Source organism: Myotis myotis, unplaced genomic scaffold, assembly GCF_014108235.1.
Source record: "Myotis myotis isolate mMyoMyo1 unplaced genomic scaffold, mMyoMyo1.p scaffold_m19_p_2, whole genome shotgun sequence".
In the NCBI taxonomy this organism is placed as follows: Eukaryota; Metazoa; Chordata; class Mammalia; order Chiroptera; family Vespertilionidae; genus Myotis; species Myotis myotis.
The window spans coordinates 71,595,644-71,610,816 of NW_023416324.1; the positions used below are offsets into that span (position 1 = coordinate 71,595,644).

The following is a 15,173-nucleotide window of genomic DNA, read 5'->3' on the forward strand; positions in this document are numbered from 1 at the left end:
CCCCATTGTCCCCTCATCCCTCCAGTCCTGCCCTCACCCTCACCCCCTGTTGTCTGCATCCATCACTTAAGGGACATCTTAAAAGAGAGGATGTCTTCCCTTCCGCCTTCTTTTCTTTTCTTTTTTCTTTTCTTTCTTGTTTTTTTTTTGTTGTTGTTGGTGTTGTTTTGTTAATCCTCACCTGAGGATATTCTTCCATTGATTTTTAGAGAGAGTGGAAGGGAGAGGGAGAGACAGAAACATCAATGTGAGAGAAACACAAAAACACATCAGCTGGTTGCCTCCTGCATGCACCCTGACCAGGGCAGGAGAACCTGCAACCAAGGTACTTGCCCTTGACCAGAATGGAACCTGGGACCCTACAGTCTGTGGGCTGACGCTCTATCCACTGAGCCAAACCGGCGAGGTCTTCCCTTGCCTTCTTTAACTTCATTTTACACCCTGAAAAGTAGTGTGTGCTATCTGGTTTGCAAGCAGTAGGTTTGTGCCACTTTAGTGATGGCAGAGGCGCGAGAAAGAAAAAAGCATGGGTCCCAGACAATGGGTGGAGCTGCCATATCAGTCTTAAACAGACTACTTCTAGATCTGTTTCACCTGAGAAAAACACTTGTCTTTTTTGAAGCCAGTGTTATTTGGTGATTTTCTGTTATTTGCTGACAAGCCTAATCCCAAATGAAGAATGGAATAAAAAAATAGAGATGGAGAGCGCAGAAGCCACAGAAGAATACTCCTTCCTTTGATGCAGGAGGGGAGAACTAATATTTGAAGCAGAGAGGAGAATGTGAATGCAGGGAAATTAAAGTGTTGAGAAAAAAGAGAAGGGAATTTTGGATTGATAACTCCAATTTTCTATATAAGAACATTCATCTGCTCAAGAATGGGAAAAGTTTAGATTGGTTCTTGTGGGGAATGTGGTAAGGAGCAAAAAGAAGGAATTTTGGTTGAGCCAAGTAGCAGTGAGACTATGTAAGCAGTAAAAACAGAAGAGGAAATAGGCTAGATTGAAGAGAAGGTAGAGGAAGGAAAGTGAACATATTGAAGGTCAAAGCAGCAGAAGACAACAGCATCAATCATAGTAATAGTATTGACCACTTACTATATCCTGGGTATTCAGTGCTTTACGTGTGTTAACTCATTTAATCTTTACAAAAACTTTAACATGAGTGTGGATGAATAAAGGGCCACATGCTAAACTGACAGGCTCAGGGAAGGCCTTCTTGGCGGTCTTGCAAACTCAAAGACCTAAAGTAACCACAAAGGATGGTCTGAAATAAAACTTTAACTAAAAGCAGTTTATAGTTTATGTCCTAGGCCAGTATCTTCCCTGACAAAAGTCAATCTGTACCTTCACTGAGCCTATTGTCTTTTTGTATCTAAGATAACATACCTGTGAAATGTCAGGGTAACTTATAACTTCCCTTTTTCAGGACCCCCTCAGGGCACAACCAAATATGCCTGGGCACCAGGACTTGAGACTATAAATTTCTCCATTATTGTTGTTAATTGTTGACTGTTAACTATCCTATACCCACCTAAGTAAAAGAAGTATGTGTCTATCATTTTACTTTTTATCCAATCCTAGAGGCCCCCCGCCCCCGCCTTTGCTTTTTCCCACCTTCCTAATCTATCACCAAGGGATTTCATGTAATCCACTTACATCTCTTCCTTTGATTGTAATGTATAAAACAAGGTGTAAGACTGCCATTCTCCAGAGCACTTTCCCGATCCATCGAGATTCTGCTTCCTAGCCATTGTCGACAGTTTGGTTTAAAACACTCACAGAAATTCTTTACAAGTTTGAATGTTTTTACGTTAACATCAGCAAATACATAAAAATAGAAATTAAGATCACAGGAGTAGGTTTAGAAAATTAGGAGAGTATTTGAAAATTAATTTGTAATATTCACTTGCAAGCATGGCCCCTTAAAGTAAAACAGACAAAGTCCCAAACATTATAATCTAAAAAGGTCAAAAAACAAATACCAAAATTAAAACGTCAGTATATATTCGTAATCGGAGGAAATTGAGCTAGCCTACCATCAATAGGTTCTGTGTTTGTTTTATGTGTACTTACCAGGTGTGTCCTGTTTCCCTATTTCTACTTTCTCTGCCTACCCTCTTTACCCAAAGTGGATTTGGAGCAAATACAGTTTTCTCACTTTTAGATAAGTGCAGTATAAAAATATAGTAGTTATGCCCTAACGGGTTTGGCTCAGTGGATAGATTGTCGGCCTGCTGACTGAAGGGTCCCAGGTTCGATTCTGGTCAAGGGCATGTACCTTGGTTGTGGGCACGTCCCCAGTAGGGGTGTGCAAGAGGCCGCTGATCGATGTTTCTAACTTTTTTTTTTAAATATATTTTATTGATTTTTTACAGAGAGGAAGGGAGAGAGATAGAGAGCTAGAAACATCGATGAGAGAGAAACATTGATCAGCTGCCTCCTGCACACCCCCTACTGGGGACGTGCCCGAAACCCAGGTACATGCCCTCAACCGGAATTGAACCTGGGACCTTTCAGTCCGCAAGCCGACGCTCTATCCACTGAGCCAAACCGGTTTCGGCCGATGTTTCTAACTTTTTATCCCTTTCCCCTCCTCTCTGTAAAAAAAATCAATAAAATATATTTTTAAAAATATAGTAGTTATTACTCAGTCCCAAAGAGAAACTCTACCTTGATAGTCTGATAGTCTATATTTTACAAATTAAACCCTTAAATCAAGGATTGGCTCTCTGGAATTTTAGGCATTAACCAAAAGATGAGAGTTTTAGTGCATGAGCCGTCTTTCTTTCTTTCTTTTTCAAATGTAGAAATATTTATTTTTGTTTCCTTCATTGTTTTTGGAAATTCTGTTTTGGCTTATAAAACATAGAAATAGCCAACACTTACGTAAAGCAAACACTCAAAAACCCCAATGTGACAAGTGATTGACTTTTTGTGCAGTGAAGAACACACACACAGATTAGGCTATGATGACGACTTGAGTGCAACCCCCTGTGCTGTGCGACATGTGTACTCACACCCATAATGACAACTTACTCCAGTCACACGTGGCAAAGGCTTTCGGTTAGTGAAATTAGCAAATTAAAGAAATCCTGGGAGGAGTGACTCCCAGGAAATGAGTGTTCAGACTTCCATCCCTGAGAATTTGGCTTGCGGAAACATTTCACAGGAGCCAGGAAGCATTATGGTAGGAGAGCAAGTTTATTACCATCCATTGCCATTAGTACCCACGTCTATGCACTTCCTTAAAGCCTCGTAGACACGCCTTGCCTGAGAATTTATTCTGGGGAAAAGCCAGTTAATCACAATGTGAACTTCTGATATGGAAACCACATTAAAAGCCAGCACTGGCCATCACAAACAGAAGGATGTTCAGTGGAGATAAAGTGGACAGTTACTTAGGCTTCACACTTGAGCATGGTCTTGCCAGGTGATTCTTTCTTTCTTGACATGCTTGTCTTCACTGTCAAGTGTAAGGCAGATTTTCTCATAACCCCGGGGACAGAGGGAGGGAGAGTCTGGAGAGGAGGCCCTGAGAGCACTCTGCTTCGTGGGTACCAGAATCCATTCACCCTGAGAGTGGCCCCGTGTCTGGGACTCAGTATCTTTACTGTCCTGAGTCGTTCTGTTCTGCACTCTCCTGGGAAACTTCGGCTCCAAAAGGAACAATAAGGGAATGGGGGGGAAGAGCAGGCGTTTCAGAAGCCTTCATCCAAGGGGACATGAGCATGTGTAAAGGGGTGGGGAAGGGGAGCTGACAGGAATAAAAAAATCTCTAGTCCACTTGTGACATTCTCCAGCGGGGTCGGTTGTTCATAAGGAACAGTTTCCTTCCAGTGCAGGTATTCTTCTGAGCAGCCAATGACTACAGAGTTTGCAGCAAGCAGCAGACATTCAGAAATAGCAAGTCCTAGTCCCTTGGTTAGAAAAACAGGGAGACAGAAGTTCCACATCCGCCTTCTGAATGAAGGAAGTCACGAATAACTTAGCACATGTATAGTTTCCCTTGACTATTGTGAAGGCTCGTTTTGGAAATGGTATATCACCACATGGGTACATGATCTGCCATGCGAGGTGACTGCAAGGCAGAGTCCCACTTCCTCTAATATTCCTATGACAAGAGCCCAATGCCCAAGTCAAACAAGGGGGCCCTTCCCTATGCTCGTGTAGTCAAATCGCCAACGTGAAAGCCACCAGGAGAAGAAGATCGTGGAGGTGTGTGGTTTCTTCTGACCGTTCCTCCTCGCTTAAACTTTGGTGGTGGAATAAAGTTCCTCTATCTGTGACTTGAAATAATTCTGAAGTTGTGGCCTTTTTGCCTTCATTGTCGGGGTCAGAAGGCCGTTTTCGATAGAGAACAGTTCAGGGTGGAGAGCGATGCCTTTGACCTGCTCGAATGGCTTCAGGCCAGAGTCCTTCCCCAGCCTCACCAAATCCTCTAAGATGGCTTTCTTGACATCCTTGCTGCGGCACAGTTCCTCGAAGGATCCCACCAGGCCTCGATTCCCTGCCCAGAGGCCCAGCGTCTCCACGTCAGGGACCACGATCGCTACGAGAAATGCCTTCAAGCTGTCTCCATGGACGAACACCTGAGCAACGGGTTCGCTCTGTACATAGATAGTCTCGATCTTTTCGGGTGCTATGTATTCTCCTTGTGCCAGTTTAAATATATGCTGCTTCTTGTCGATGATCTTCAAGGCCCCATTCGGTAACCATTTCCCGATGTCCCCTGTGTGCAACCAGCCCCCTTTGTCCAGAGCTTCCGCTGTCTTCACCGGGTCCTTCAGGTAGCCTTGAAATACATTTGAGCCTTTCACACACACCTCGCCCTCACCGTTGGCAGCCAGGTAGTTCATCTCTTTCACATCGATGAGTTTTATCAGATTGCAAGGCAGTGGGGCACCGACATGGCCTGCGGTCCACTCTCCGGGAATGGTCATCGAGCAGCAGGCTGTGCCCTCAGTCTGCCCATAGCCTTCGTAGAAATGACAGCCCAGCGCCGCTCGCATAAACATCAGCACCGTGTCTGACACGGGCGCAGCCCCGGTGATCATCAGCCGGACCTTCCCTCCCAGGTTGGACTGTATTTTGCGGAAGATCAGTTTGTCCCACAGGCTGTCGTTTCTAATGACGCCATTGCGAAGCTCGGTTTGTTTCCTCTTGGAGGCGAAGTCCAGTAGCAACCGCTTCAGGGTGGTGTTGGCCTGCCCCCGAATTTTGTCGAACATCTGGTTCAGCAGCCTCGGGACCACCAGAAAGATGGTGGGCTGAAGCACTTTGAGGTCATCCATAAGCAGCTTGAGGTCTCCTTGGAAAAAGCCTATTCTTGCTCCGTGGCACAGGATCGCACTCTGCAAGAGCAGCTCGTACATGTGTGCAAGCGGTAAAAACGAAAAGTGCGTGTCACTGACGTTCAGGTGAATGTCCTCCTCGGTCACTTTCAGAAACGCGGAGAAGTCGCTCACCATGTTGCGATGGGTGATCATGGCCCCCTTGGGGTGGCCGGTGGTCCCACTTGTGAAACAAATGACTGCCAGGTCTTCAGGTGCGGGCGGCTGGGGCGTCTTTCTGTGGGCTCTGCCCAGGTCCCCCAAGGCCTTCATGCTGACGATCTCCACCCCGCACCTCTCGCCGCGTGCCGACAGGTCGCTGCCGTAGGAGTCCATGACCACGACGGTTCTGAGGCCCGGGGTCGACTTGTTTTCTACCCCTTCCAGCAGCAGGCTGGCCTTCTCGGGCTTGTCCACGAACACCAGGGAGAGCTCCGCAGTGTTGACGATGTGAGTGACGGCTTCGATTCCCAGGGTGTCATAGAGGGGGACGGCCACCATGGAGTAAGCAAAGCATCCGAGCTCGATGACTACCCACTCGGGCCTGTTCTGGGAGAAGATGCCGATGTTCTGGTCCGGTGCCGCCCCGAAGCCCATCTGGATCAGGGCCGAGCCCATGCACTCAGACATCTCCGCCACTTGCTGGTAGGAGAGCCATTCATAGGGCCCGTCCGGCTGCCGGGAGCCCAGACAAGGGCCGTTATTGGACAGGCGGACGCCCCTCTGGAAAGCTTGGTACACGGTCCTGACGTCCTCGTACAGGTACACCATGAGCTCGTCGCTGTCCAGGAGCGCGGAGCGCCGCGCGCCGCCGCTGCCCGCCACCTCCACCGACTGCATGGCGAGGGCGCGCGGTGGCGAGGGCGCCCTGGGCCTCATGGCAAACCACAGGATGGTGAAAGCGGTGAACGCGTCCAAGCCCGTGAGCGAGTTGGCTGGGAGCGCGCGGACGTACTGTCGGAATTCGGCCAGCTCCGGTATCCGAAAATACCGGAGCAGCTCGTGGGCTGGCATGGTCCCGAGCCGGGGGTGCCCTACTTACTGAGCCACGGGTTTTGAAATCTTAGACGCTGGAGAGAAGACGGGTGCCTCCAGCCCAATGTCCTCGTGGAGGCAGGGAGCTGAGTCCTCACTCCACCCAAGCCTCCGTCCCCAGAACGTGCCATCCATCCCTCCATGCCAGCAACATCACAGGGAAAGCGCCATCGTACTTCTCCCCTCTCGGCTCCACGAAGGCCACCCCGACCGGGATACCGTGCGTCTCCGACACACTCACAACTTCTCTCGGGGTCAATTCCTTGGGTCTGAAGCTCAAGGAGACACCCGGCCCCGCCACCGCACAAATGAGGAGTGGGACCCGCGGCGCACGTCACTGGACCCCACGGTGGACCAGCGCCCTGGCCGTGCGGGCACCCCCGCCTCGGGCACAGGAGGCGGGCGGCACCGAGGCCTCCGCAGCCGCCGGGCAGAGGCCCGGAGAAGCGGAACGTCCCAACGAGCCGAGCGGCTGCCCACGCGCCTCGGCTGCTGCCGGCCGCCGGCACTGGAGCTCGGGCGGTGGGGCAGCCTGAGCCCGGCACCTCCGCGGAGCCCACGGACGCCGCAGCGGGAACGTCTTCTAATAACAGATACTATACGTGGTCATTCTGTATTATTACATATAAAACATTACTTTTAAATTAAGTTTGACTTGTAAGAATTTCCCGAATAATCCCATCTCCTGGTTTCAAACCCTTGAGTGTGGGCTGGACCTAGTGACTTACTTATTAGTATAATGAAAAGAATGACACAAGTGATGGGTTACCTGACCCACGCGCGGTGGCCTCCGGCTCCCTGCAAACACTCCCCCTCCCCAACTGTGGTGCCAGGAAGCACCTACTCCTTAAGGACAACCGGATGCCTTCAGCTGCTGCACAACCTCCCCAGGCTCAACCTGGGTGGCAACTCGTCCGTCTATCTGGTTTGCTGCTCTACCTGGATTGCAACAGTATCGCCTTCGTGGAGGAGGGCGTCTTCCAGACCTCTTGGGCCCCTCGTTCTGCACCTCAATGGCAACCACCTCACTGTGCTCACCTGGGCCACCGTCCAGCTCCCCGCCCCCGCGCGCTTCTTCCGGGACGCTCTTTCTCATGCTGCCGAGACTGGATGGAGAGCTCTGAGCTTGTTGCCAATGTGCCTCCCTGGGCTCTGTGGCAGGAATCTGCCAGGTGGCCTTTGGGTTCTCACCTCAGAGCCAGCGGTCACCACTGTGAGCGGGTTCCGCTGCCTCTTCTCCAAGCTGCTGGCCCGAGGCGCCGGTGGAGGAGGCGGCCAAGACCACCTCGGGGCCAGTCAATTCCTCCAAGGCCTTCCCTGGGCAACAACACCGTTTCTCCTGTTCAGCGTGGCCCAGCACATGGTGTTTGTCCTGTGACCCTGCCACACCGGGCGCCCAAACTGCCTTGGCCAGCTGGGAAATTTTACTTAATTGGGATTGAAAGTGTTGTGGTCCAGGGAGAGGGGAACAGGATGGGAGCAGGTGGAAGGTGGAAGGAACATTTTGCCTCCAGAGATGGTCCTAGGAAGAGGACAACCCTGGGAAGTGTCATGGAGGTGGGGGTGGGGGTGGGGATGGGTGTGAGGTATGAATTTCTGTTCTTGTCACATGGGCATCAGCTGGAAAAGAAAGGAGAATGAACATGATGGCCCTCTGATAAGAAGGCTGGGAATTCCTAGAGTCTCAGGGCTCCAGCTCCATCCCTCCTCACTCCCCCTCCTCCCATGGACTCATTGCAATGCCTGAATTAGAGTCAGTTCTTGGCTAGGTACTGAGAACTGTGCCAATTCTCCTGGTGGGGCAACCCATTGACCCAGTCCTTTTGTATTCCATCTCAATCCTCTTCTCCCTGGGCCTGAAGACACTAGGGTCCAGACAAGAAAGAAGGGGGATGGGAGAGGGACTTAGACATAAAGGAATGGTGGTGGTTCCTGGAGTCTGAGATGTGTTACTAGGTGGTTCAAACAAAGACCCATTTCATTTACTCCACAATTATTCCCAGGGGTGGCCTTAGGTGTAAAGGAACTTTAGGGGAGGGTAGGGGAAAAACAGGGAGGAAGTGTCTGTGGACAAATAAATTTGTAAAATCCTAAGATTAAAAATAAAAAGGTAACAGGTTTGTCTACTGCAGGACCTTTCAGTCTTTCACAGGCAAACATGCTCCGTGAATCTCTGGGGAGGCCACAAAATACTTTCTTAGTTTTTTGTGGGAAAAGTGTCCAGAAGACACAGGAATGCTTTATTAATGGGACAGGAAGTCTCCAGCCTGGGCTCTATTAGCTGTGAAAATTATGGGATGCACCCTTAGGGGCTAATAGCCAAGAGGAAAGGAAACAACCAGTGGTGGTGGTGGAGGGGGGGGAGTGAGATATTCCCCAGGAAGTTGCCAACTGTAAATCCCCAGATCCGAGTGTCAGAGCAAAGGCTGTATTTCTGCAAAATCCTTGCTTAAGCTGTCCTCCATAACTGCATTTGTCAACACTTTGGAAATCCCTAATCTTAATACCCTGAGTTCTTCACTCTGAAGAGGTAGGTTTTCAAAGTCCACAAATTCAGGGTGCACTGAGCTGTCATTTCTTTATGGTGACAGTACTTCTTTTGTGTTTCTAGGTGATATTAAATACTAGAAATGTTGCAAAAGCACCTCTGAGGGCATGTTCAAATAGGATGTGACCATTAGTGGTCAACACAATTTAATGAGTCATAACTGGCATTTTAAAAAAAACAAGAGCCCTAGCTGGTTTGGCTCAGTGGATAGAGCACTGGCCTGAGGACCGAAAGGTCCCGGGTTGATTCTGGTCAAGGGCACGTACCTTGGTTGCAGGTTCCTCGGTCCTGGTCGGGGTGCAGGCAAGGAGGCAACCAATTGATGTGTCTCTCTCACACAGATTTTTCTGTCTCTCCCGTCCAGTCTCTCTAAAAATCAATGGAAAAATTACCTCGGGTGAGGATTAACCAGTCCCTCCTCAAAAAAACAAAACAAAACAAAACAAAAAACAAGATAGAACACAATCACAGAGCATTACATGTAATACAAAAGTATTGTTTTATGAAACTTGTTATTTAATGTGTATGCATTTATTCAGATTATATATGTATGCATATGTCAGTCTGGATTGTGTCATACTATCTGTATTTTATTGTGGGTTAGCATTTAAAAAGTTTGAAAGTCACTAAGAAAAAAAGATTAGGTTACAAAAATGGCTGACTTCTACCTTGTACTCTCTCACTCGTCCATTCTGTGGGAAGCTAGCTGCATGCTATGAGCTTCCTCATGGAGAGGACCTATATCTATCAAGAAACTGAGCAAAGTTAGAAGCAGACCAACCTCAAGCAAGCATACAGGCCAGACCAATTTCAGCTGACACTTTGCAACTGTTTGAGACATATTTTTTTGTGTTCTAAAATTTTATGTAAAGGAATTAACACAATATGTACTTTTTCATGTCTAGCTTCTTTCACTCAGCATGTTTCTAAGATTCATCTATGTTACTGTGCGTTGTGTACTTCATTCTTTTTAATGGCTGAATAGTATTCCATTGCTTGATTATAATACAACTCATCCATGCAACTGTTGATAGCATTTGGGTTTCCAGTTTTCAGATATTATGAATAAATTACTGTAAACATTTATATATTTTGGAACACATTTTTATTTTTCTTGAGTGAACAGAGTTGCTAGTCATAGGGTAAGTATACATTAATTTTGTAAGAAATAAAAATTTTCCAGAGTGATCATAACATTTTACATTCTTATCAGCAATATGAGAGTTCTGTTTGCTCCATATCCTCACTAACACTTGGTATTCTCGGTCTTTTAAAGTTTTAGTGGTATTTTATTGTAGTTTTAAAGTAATTATTCCTGATGACTAAGATGTTGAGCATCTTTTAATGTTCTTACTAGCTATTCATGTTATCTTTGGAGAAAAATGTTTTAATCTTTTGCTATTTTCATTTTATTTTTAAAAATGTTTTTATTGATTTTAGAGAGGAAGGGAGGATAGAGAGATAGAAACACCAATTAGCTGTTTCCTGCACACCCCTTACTGGGGATGGAGCCCACAACCCGGGTATGTGCCCTGACCAGGAATCAAACAGGTGACCTCTTGTTTCATGGGTTGATGCTCAACCACTGAGCCATACCGGCGGGGCATCTTTTGCTATTTTTGTCTGTGTTTTTTTTTAAAAAAAATATATATATTTTATTGATTTTCTACAGAGAGGAAGGGAGAGGGATAGAGAGCCAGAAACATCGATGAAAGAGAAACATCAATCAGCTGCTTCCTGCACATCCCCCACTGGGGATATGCCTGCAACCAAGGCACATGCCCTTGATTGGAATCGAACCCGGGACCCTTCAGTCCCTAGGCCGATGCTCTATCCACTGTGCCAAAGCGGTCAGGGCTTTAATTGGGTTTTATTACACATTCTAGATACAAGATCCTTATCTGATATATGATTTGTAAATATTTTCTACCATTCTGTGAATAGTCTTTTCACTTTCATGATGGTGTCATTTGAAATACAATTTTTAAAAAATTTGATTTGTCTAATTTATTTTTCATCAGAAATATGTATCGGATATATTCCCCCAGTTGATGCTTCAATTTTCAGTCTTTTTTTCAGGGGGGGAGGGAGGTGAGGTTAATACTCACCTGAGGATATGTTTTTCCATTGATTTTTAGAGAAATTTGAAGGGAGGGAGGGGGTTGCCTCCTGGACACTCCCCAACTGGAGGCCAGGATCAAATCTGCAACCCAGGTACATGCCATTGACCAGGAATTGAACCCAAGATCCTTTGGTGCTTGGGCACACTCCAACCACTGAACCACACCAGCCAGGGCACATTTTCATTTTCTTAACAGTGTCTTTTGAAGAACAGAAGATTCAACTTTTGATTAAATCTAATTATCAATGTCTTATTTTATGATTACGCTTTTTTGTTATAAAAAAACTACAGTTTTAATTATTTTGTTTTATTTTAATTCTATACACATCAAAATAAGTTGAAATTCTCAACTAAAAATAAAAAAAAAGCAACTAGAGAAAAAGACATTATTTCTAGGGAAGGAAATCCAGATTTTCATTAGCAAGAGTATACGTACTGTCAGTGGAATATTTAAGTTGCTGAGGGAAAGTATGTGGAAAATTAGAATTGTCTAGTGTCCAATGACCATTAAGGTTGAGAACAAAATAAAGACATTTTCAGACAAACAGGGTCTAAAAATTTATTGCCCAAAGATGTTTGCTAATTATTAAGGACATACTTAAGCAAGGAAAAAGGGAACATAAATGGAGTAGGATGCAAGAATCAACAGTGAGTAAAGAAACAAGGAAAATAGTGCTCAGTCAAAATAAGTAATGCATATTGTAAAATATGAATCTTCTTAAAATAACGGACCAACAGACAAAAAATCTTATATATGACATTTTGTACATTTATTCATTATTGAGGGACACATATTAAGGTTTTGACTTTGTTGGTAGTGAAACTACATGAGACTATATCCCGATGTGTTCAGGGGATTTGAGCAAGTTTTAGCCTCTCTTTTATATAACTTGACTTTTCCAAACTTACCCACTCTTATCTCATCAGAAGTCACTCCTTTCTCTTTGGTAAGCACAAAAATCTTAGAATGTTTCCACTAAATTTCTAAAGTTTACATTATAAACTGTCATTCAACAAAAGCACATCTATAAACCAGGCAAAAAGGGCCTCTGGGTAGAATGCCCGCCCACACCTCCTCCTCTGATCCTGTCCTAAAGCTAATTTCCTCAGAGGAGTCTTCTAAAGATAATACTTCCAAGCCCCATTTCCTTCCACATATCCCCCAATCCCTTTTCACCATAGCTATCATTAATAGATGCAGGTTTTTATTGGTCTGCTTCATGTACAGATCTCTATATTTCTGTGTCTACCTGCCAAATACCTTGCACAGTGTGTTACATATTAGGCATTTGATATAGCTGCTGAATGAATGCATGAATAGCTTTATGGCTTGGATATTTAAAAAATTATTCATCATTTATTTTCAAATTATAGTCAGTTTGAGTTCAAAATCAGTATAACGTTTCAGGAGGTTTTCAATTATTAAAACAACTCAATTAAAATATACTCACACTTTAAATTCATAAGTAAAATTAAAAACTATTATAAATATTAACTAGGGGACCAGTGCATGAATTCATGCACCTTGAAAGGAACTGTGGGCTGCAAGGCTGTGTTGGGCACAGGGGCGGGTCTTGGCCCATCCTCCATGCCCCTGCCCGGCCCCTCCCACCGCAGCCCCAGTCCCCAGTCTGCTGGCAGTCCCGCTCCCACCACTGCTGTTCCCACGCGCTGATGGCGCATTATATTTTTGTCCCGGCCAGGTGGGTCAGTTGATTGGAGGGTTGTCCTGTACGCCAAAAAGTTGTGGGTTTGATTCCTGGTCAGGGTGCGTACAGGAGGCAACTGATAGATGTTTCTCTCTCTGTCTCTCTCTCTCATCAATGAAAACATATCCTCGAGTGAGGATTAAAAGAAAATAATAATGCTTTATATTTTGTCTGTATTTTATAGTACATCACTATAGACACATAACAGTAGAATTATCTGGTAGGGAAAAGTTGTTACATATTTTCAAAAATAAAACTGACATCCCACTAACATTATGGGAAAACAATAGGTATAAGTTCTGATACATTAGGAAGTTAAGTTTTAAAAAATAGGCTCAGCCCTGGCTGGTGTTTTCAATGGTTAGAGCATTGTCCCATGCACTGAAGGGTACCAGTGCTCTGAGCCAGGGCACATACCCAGGTTTCAGGTTTGATCCTCAGTAGAGGCGTGTGCAGGAGGCAGCCAATTGATGTTTCTCTCTTACATCTATGTTTCTTTCTCTTTCTCCCCTTTCCTTCCTCTATTTCTAGAATCAATGAAAAAATATCAAACATATCCCTGGGTGAGGATAAAAAAACAAAATAAATAAGTTCTCATTAAAACAACTTCAAATTTCTCTAAATGTACAATTGGCAGAAAAATTAACTGTCAGCCAATATACAATAAATATATCAGTCACTTACATTCCCAAATATTGAAAATGATGGGTGGAAACATTAGAATGAAAATCTTTTCTGAAAAGAGATATAATTAAATAAACCTTAGATCTTTTATCACTGAAAATGGAGATTCTATTTTAGTTACTAATTGGCTTTGGTAGAGAAAAGTCTGAACTATTCATTCAAAATGGAATGACTTTATTTTCCATTTCACACATAGCTGTCTAATCTTTTTTGAGAATGGAAATATTATTGGCTGTTATTTGTGATTCAAGTTGTAGCATGGGTTATCCCTAAATGAATACTCTCCCAGCGTACTGGCACAAGTGGTCTTCAGAATTCACACTATGTAGACATATTTTATAAGACACCTTGGTCCTTCTGGTGACTCCAGTTTCTCGGATGGGAATTCAAGATGAACTTATCACAAAACAAACTCCCAAGTTACAGTACATTGTGCTAAAGTAAGGCTCTAGTGTATTTTGGAAATGTAACAAATAAGCTGCAGTGTTGTTGTTCTTTTAATGTTTACTGAAAAAAATTAGATGAATTCTTTCTGTCTTGGTCCCTGGATACTCATCTCCCCAGAAAACATATCTGGTATAGACACTATTGATAACTTAGCTTTCAGCTTTAAGCAATTATTTGGTAGTACCACTTCTTCATTTTATGGCTTTTTAAACATTAAGTTCTTAAATATTTGAAAAGTATTCACTATTTTCTGATAGTTCACACACAAAAAAAGATGTGAACATCAGCTTGAAAAATTATATAGTCTTAAAAAATCAGTTTTTTCTTAAAAAAGTTTATTCAGCCTGGCCGGTGTTGCTCAGTGGTTGAGCATCAACCTATGAGCCCGGAGGTCACAGTTCGATTCACGGTCAGGACACATGCCAGGGTTTTGGGCTCAATCAGTAGGGGGCATGTGCAAGAGGCAGCTGATCAATGATTCTCTCTCATTATTGATGTTTCTAGCTCTCTCTCCCCCTCTTCCTTCCTCTCTGAAATCAAAATAGATTTTTTAAAGTTATTCAATAACTAATTAAAGATAGAGAAATGAAACAAATACTCATTTAAAAATTCCAAACATGATCCCTTTCACAAAAATGAATCTATAATCTTGTCAGGAGTGGGGGGAAAAGAACACAAAAGGGCTTCTCTTAAGTTTGGATACATTAGCAACATACACTTTTTTCCCATTTTCAAAATAACCCTTTAAACAATCCATTATTTGTAAGACTAGGGTTAAAAGAAAACAATAATGTGATATTAAAATTTCCTCTTAAAATATCTTGACCAACTCATTGTATATAGGCTTAAATTAAAACGAGCATTTGTTTAAAGACTTACATTATATGAAAAATGTTGCATATTTCCAAATAAAAAAGTTAACTATATACATTTAATAACATTACATACAATTAATATAAAGGCTATATAAGGCGTTAGGAAGCTCAAAGTCTAAACAAGTCTTATCAGATAAATCAATCGATTTAACATTATAATTTGGATGATCAAATTATCTAACCACTAAACCCAAAACCTTATTTATGATTGGTAAAGAGTCTAGTGTATTTATTTTGAATATGGAACCACAGTTTTTTTCCCTATGTTGAAAAAGGTTAGGCAAATTAGTTTTATATATTAGTTTATATATATATATTTATAAATTATATATTAAAATACATGGTTTAAAAGTACTGATTGAGAAAAAAGAGATTTTTAAAGAACTTCCCAAATTTACAGAATTAAGGAGATCTATAGGTCA

General features: G+C 43.8%; 1 protein-coding gene across 1 annotated transcript; it reads right to left on the bottom strand.

Annotated features, from left to right (window-relative positions):
• Positions 1–2,577: 2,577 nt before the first annotated feature.
• LOC118677482 (long-chain-fatty-acid--CoA ligase 1-like) lies at positions 2,578–7,920 on the bottom strand. Its single transcript, XM_036352616.1, has one exon. The coding sequence runs from the start codon at positions 6,343–6,345 to the stop codon at positions 4,249–4,251; it is 2,097 nt and encodes a 698-aa protein (XP_036208509.1). The 5' UTR covers positions 6,346–7,920; the 3' UTR covers positions 2,578–4,248.
• Between the last annotated feature and the right edge of the window lie 7,253 nt (positions 7,921–15,173).

What these genes read in the sequence shown, in the direction of transcription:
- LOC118677482 (XM_036352616.1), bottom strand. Translation starts at nt 6,345, where the DNA reads ATGCCAGCCCACGAGCTGCTCCGGTATTTTCGGATACCGGAGCTGGCC.